Here is a 3,253-nt window from a genome sequence, read left to right as displayed (position 1 = left end):
TTTATTTATTTATTATGGTATGATTATAATATGGATTGTATTTACGTGCATGGTTGATATTTTGATTCGAATGATTAATATTTTATGTGAAGGAAATAGTAGGGTATGATTATAGTATGGTTTGATATCGATTTGAATAATCTATGTTTTCCGAGAAGAAGCAATAGTCCCTAGATTATTTGATTTTAACTCACTCTAGAGCGGTCTCCATTTATGTTTTTTCGGATTCGTGACCTTAGTTCTCCATGACTCTTATTCAAGAATCCGACTCCTTCATCATCGGGTGATGTATTTGATTTGGTATGTAAATTGGTAAATCTTAGATTCTCCGCAGTAGTAATAGTAAATGTATCAGTTGTAAATTTTCTGAGCTTCAGGTCTCGCCTAGTTTTTCTGGCAGACCGAAGTATTTATGTAGAATGTAGCTGTTAAGATAAAGTGTGGCTTTAATAATATTAATTTGAGATGAGATTTGTTTAAATTAGTGAGTGTCAGGCTTACTACGGGTTTCGGTGGCCTTAAGCCTACCCATTCCCTAGTGCCGGTCACGGGGTCGTGACAGATTAAATAAAAAATTCAAAAATTTAAATGTTTAAAAAATAGTATTTAAGTATTTTTATTATTTTAAATTAAGAATTAAAATATTATAAAATGAAAATTATATTATTACACTAACTAATCAATATATTCTGAAGGCATAAAATGTGCATTTCGCTAACAAAGTTAATATTTCATTGATGACCCTATCAGTGGAAATTTGAACCCTACAATTTAAGAGTTTATTATGACTTGTTAGGATTTAGAATGAGAAAGGAACAATAAAAGCTGTCTTTTTCTTCAACAAATTTTAAATTAAAAGAATTTTAAAGTAGAATTTAGCCAGTCAACTCATAAATTTTATAAAGAAATATTTAGAAATAATCTACACGCATTCCCCTTATGAGTTTTACCAAGATTTAGAAATAGTCTTACCATTGCTCAACTTACAAAACTAACCAAGAATTAGAATTAAAACTATAATTGTTCTTGTCTCTATTTGTGTGGACCATAAGAAGGAAATTAATATCTTCTCCTCTAAAGTCTAAACCGTAGGCTCCAAAACCTTAATCTTTCTCATAATAGAAACACAGAAAAACTATGTCCTACACAATTCTCATACTTTATTTCTTCCTAAATCTTGCAACTTCAGACCAGAGCATCCATGGTGGATTCATGTTCGATGGTTACTTCAAATTGGCTGAAACCAGAACTGCAGAAATGAACAATTCCAATATGTCATCTCATGTGATTTACACTGATGGTGGCCTTAGTGAAGCATCTCAAGTCTATTATAAAGTTCCTTTCCAATTCAAGAACTCAACAACTAGTCCTGTCATCTCTTTCTCTACTACTTTCATCTTTGCAGTAGTAACCAAGGATCCAGAATTCAGTGGCCATGGACTCGCCTTCGCGATTTCCCCATCAGATGGTATTCCTGAAGCCTTTCCAAATCAGTATCTTGGACTGTTCAATGCAACCAATAATGGAAAAGGGTCAAATCACATTGTTGCTGTGGAGCTGGACACTGACCAAGATTTTCAGTTTGATGATATAGACAATAATCATCTTGGGATCGATATAAATGGCTTGGTCTCTATAAAATCTGCTTCTGCAGGCTACTACACTAATGATCGAGGGCGTTTCAGGGAGCTAGATATCAAAAGTGGAACAGCAATGCAGGTTTGGGTTGAATATAATAGTAAGCATCAACAATTTAATGTCACAATTCATCCAATTAGCATACCTAAACCTGAGCTGCCTCTTTTGTCCTTGACAAGAGATCTTTCCCCATATTTTTTTGAGTTTATGCATGTTGGGTTCTCATCCGCTAGTGGATCAAAATCATCTCACTACATACTGGGTTGGAGCTTCAAGATTAATGGTCAAGCTGATGAGATTAACCTGTCTCACCTTCCTGATATTCCTGGGATCACAGTAGGAAAAGGTGATGATGATGATGATGATGATGATGATGGAGGGTACTCAAAATTGCAAAAGATGTTGGTGGTTATATTGTCTTTAGTAGGAGGCATGTTCCTTCTAATCTTGATTTTTGGTGCTCTTATGATATCAAGAAGGAGAAAGTTCATTCAAGTTCTTGAAGATTGGGAAGTCTTATATGGTCCTTACAGGTTCACTTACAAGGACTTGTTCATTGCTACAAAAGGCTTTAGAGACAAAGAACTTCTTGGAAAAGGAGGTTTTGGCAGAGTATACAGAGGCACTCTAGCCTTTTCAAATGTTCAAATTGCAGTGAAAAGAATTTCTCATGATTCTTCACAAGGAATGAGAGAATTCATAGCAGAAATCGCAACCATCGGCCGTCTTAGGCATCCAAACCTGGTTCGACTTCTTGGGTACTGCAGGAGAAGGAATGAACTCTTCTTAATTTATGACTACATGCCTAATGGAAGCCTTGACAAGTTCCTTTATCGCCTGCCCAACAGCACATTAAACTGGAAACAGAGATTCAAAATCATCAAAGATGTAGCTTCTGCACTCTTTTACTTGCATCAGCAATGGGTTCAGGTGATCATCCATAGAGACATCAAGCCTGGCAATGTACTTATTGACCATGACATGAATGCCAGATTGGGAGATTTCGGACTCGCCAAGTTATGTGATCACGGAAATGATCCGCAAACCTCACATGTAGCAGGAACTCCAGGCTATATTGACCCAGAAATTGTGCAGAGTGGAAAATCAAATACATGCACTGATATATATGCATTTGGAGTATTTATGCTTGAGGTTGCTTGTGGTAGAAAGCCAGTTGAACCCAGAACATCTCCTGATAAAGTAATGCTGATTGAATGGGTGATGAACTGTTGGGAAAAAGGAGCTATTTTAGAGACAGCTGATTTCAGGCTAGGAAATGAGTATGTGATACATGAAGTTGAATTGGTGTTGAAACTTGGGTTGCTGTGTTCACACCCTGTAGCTGCAGCTAGACCAACCATGTCAAGTGTAGTACAACTTTTAGATGGAGCTGCTAGGTTGCCTGATAACTTATTTGCTATAATAAGAGCTAGAGATTCCGGTGATCGCTCCAGTCAAGTTGGTGTGACTCGTGATTTTTTGTCTGACAAAATTTCAGTATCTTCTATAACATTTACAGAATCATTTATTTCTGATGGCCGTTAATGTAATTTATAGAATATATAGCTATTTTATGCCACTCTTCTGAATATATATTTCATATTTGTATTTGAAA

The 3,253-nt window shown here is 35.9% G+C and overlaps 1 protein-coding gene across 1 annotated transcript; it reads left to right on the top strand.

The window, feature by feature from the left end:
• The first annotated feature begins 1,035 nt into the window (after positions 1 to 1,035).
• Positions 1,036 to 3,253, top strand: LOC8258366 (L-type lectin-domain containing receptor kinase V.9). The gene has a single exon (XM_025159516.2). The coding sequence runs from the start codon at positions 1,138 to 1,140 to the stop codon at positions 3,181 to 3,183; it is 2,046 nt and encodes a 681-aa protein (XP_025015284.1). The 5' UTR covers positions 1,036 to 1,137; the 3' UTR covers positions 3,184 to 3,253.

This window comes from Ricinus communis, chromosome 10 (assembly GCF_019578655.1).
Source record: "Ricinus communis isolate WT05 ecotype wild-type chromosome 10, ASM1957865v1, whole genome shotgun sequence".
NCBI lineage: Eukaryota > Viridiplantae > Streptophyta > Magnoliopsida > Malpighiales > Euphorbiaceae > Ricinus > Ricinus communis.
This window is presented reverse-complemented; position numbering and strand designations above follow the sequence as displayed.

Bases quoted from the DNA above. Each gene is read 5' to 3' on its own strand.
- LOC8258366 (XM_025159516.2), top strand. From the start codon at position 1,138: ATGTCCTACACAATTCTCATACTTTATTTCTTCCTAAATCTTGCAACT.